At 57.2% G+C, this 2,245-nt stretch overlaps 1 protein-coding gene across 1 annotated transcript in view; it reads right to left on the bottom strand.

The window, feature by feature from the left end:
- TMCO6 (transmembrane and coiled-coil domains 6) overlaps positions 1-2,240 on the bottom strand; it is a gene marked incomplete at both ends in the record, with an annotated part of 6,000 nt that extends 3,760 nt beyond the window's left edge. Inside the window, 4 exons of the mRNA XM_008936463.1 lie at positions 103-207; positions 1,483-1,666; positions 1,808-1,917; positions 2,127-2,240. Of these exons, the coding sequence (XP_008934711.1) occupies positions 103-207; positions 1,483-1,666; positions 1,808-1,917; positions 2,127-2,240 (513 nt within the window). The remainder of the gene's footprint in view (positions 1-102; positions 208-1,482; positions 1,667-1,807; positions 1,918-2,126) is intronic.
- Between the last annotated feature and the right edge of the window lie 5 nt (positions 2,241-2,245).

Below are 2,245 nucleotides of genomic sequence, written 5' to 3' on the forward strand. Positions count from 1 at the left end.
TGTGCACCCTGGTCTGCTGGAAGGCCCCCCTGCCTATGGCAGGGAACAAGATGATCTTTAAGGTCCCTTCCAACCCAAACCATCTGATCCCGTTTCACCCACCTGGATGCAGGATGCCAGCACTGGAATGATGCCCTGAGGCAGAAGCCGCTTCCTCACAGCTTCGCTTTCTACTACCAGGTTCCCCAGCGTGTACAAACACAGCTCCTGAAACACACCCAGGAGAGCAGGCCACCTCCTCTGTGCTCCCCAGCAGGACCCTGGGCAGCCAGAAGGCCTCTGGGTCCCTGCAGCCCAGGCCTAGACCCCCACACTGTCCTCAGCGGGGCAGAACCTGTCTTCAGAGGGGCAGACAGAGATGGAGACTGATGGACTCTCCAGCTACCCTGTTCTCAGCTCTGTCAGCTTCAATTTATCCTTTTCCTATCAAGCTCAGGTTGGGATGTGATCACTGCTACTCTGGAGGTTTTTCAGGCTTCTAATGATTGCTGTGACATTCCCCTCAAATTCCCTGGTGTTCTCCTGTGGAGATCATCACCTTGGGGCCGCTCCCCATCTCACTCCTCAACTCTCATTCTGCCTGCTTTGCCAAGAAGCAAAATGCTTGGGTGGCCCAAAGCTACTCCAGCTGCTGGCTTCTTCTGACAAAGTAGCTGTCCCTTGATCCCAGCCTGCAGCTCCTCATTGCTTTCACTTCTCCAAGATCTCTCCAACCACCTAAACTTACCCATATCTGGTATTTCTGCTTTACCCACCACACAGACACGAAGGTCTGTCCAGGCTCAGCCTGCGTCAAGAGGCTGGACCACAAGTCTGATGACAGGAGGCCAACTATCACAGCCTGCCAGTCCCCATTCCCCAAAGGGAGCTTGGAGCTGAGGAAGAGGAACCTGCTGCAAATGGGGCAAAGTGCTCTGTCCTGGGCTGTGGCAGGAGGATCTGCCTGGCACCAGCGGGGCTCAGAAGCATTTAAGAGCATCCTGCAGCTACCTGGAAGGAGCTGCAAACATAATGGAACCAAACTCCTCTTGGTGTTGGGAGTAGGCACAGTGAAGGGAGTCTCCATATTGCCCTCCAAGAGAGTGGCAGAGCCCTGGAGCAGGCTGCCCACAGAGGCTGTGGAATCTCCTTCTCCAGAGAGATTCCAGACCCACCTGGATGTGATCCTGGGCTCCAGGTGACCCCCTAAGTACAAGGGTGGGATGAGATGATCCTCAGAGGGCCCTTCCAACCCCCACCACGCTGGGATTCTATGTGATGCCCAAGATTTGGCCAGACAAAGCCTTGCTGCTCTGAGCTAGCACCGGGGACAGACCTGCTCCAGTGGGAAGGTTGGACTAGAGCCTTCCAGAGGACCCCTTCCCAGCAGCACTCCGATGTGAGCCGCTTTAGCCTAAGGCTGCCCAAAACAGGCCAACACCCAACTGCTACTAAAGGATTATCAGGTGTCCGAGCCCCAGCAAACACAAGCATGGGTCTTACCGTGAACTCAATGCTGTGTCCTGAGAGGTAGGTGAGAAGATAGGAGGTCACGGGCAGACATGCCTCAGCCACAGCAGGGTCACTGGAGTGGGAGAGCTCGTGGAGACAGCGGGCTGCCTCCATCTGCATGTCAGCCAGGTTGCTGGTGAAGAGCCCAATGAGTGTCCGGATGCTGCCGCCCAGCCTGGTGGAACCCAAAGCGTGCTGTCACCTCCTGCCTCCCCACCCTCGGCCACACAGCAGCTCACCCATGCAACGCCTGGCACAAAGGGGCGCTCCGGCCGTGCCCTTGGTAACAGCCACACGGTGCCAGACCTGGGCTGACCTGACAAAGTTCTGCTGAGTCTCCTTGTTCTGCAGAGCCCAGCAGAGGCGGCTGAGTGATCTCTTCCTGTCATCTGAACCTCTCTGCAGGCCTCTGAGCAGCTCAAGGACCTATCCGAAAATTAAAAGATGGGTGAATTTCAAGCAGTGCCAAGGTTGAGGTTTCACCCCGTTCCTTCCAGAGGCAAAGAAAACTAGACGGTCACAACCTCACTCAGCACGTGTGACTGAGGAAACACTCCCAAACCCACCCTCACCATGTGGAGGCTGGAGAACACCCCAGGGACCTCCAGCACCGCGGAGCGCATGACACTCCTCACCTCATCCTCCGAGAGCGGGTCGGGCACGGTCTCCGCTCCATCCCGTCCATCCTCCGCAGCGCTGTCCTCCCGCAGAAGGCGCTTGCTGACCAGCTGCTCCTGCCGCCGGGCCTTCCTGA

Source organism: Merops nubicus, unplaced genomic scaffold (genome assembly GCF_000691845.1).
Source record: "Merops nubicus isolate BGI_N331 unplaced genomic scaffold, ASM69184v1 scaffold4873, whole genome shotgun sequence".
NCBI classification, from domain to species: Eukaryota; Metazoa; Chordata; class Aves; order Coraciiformes; family Meropidae; genus Merops; species Merops nubicus.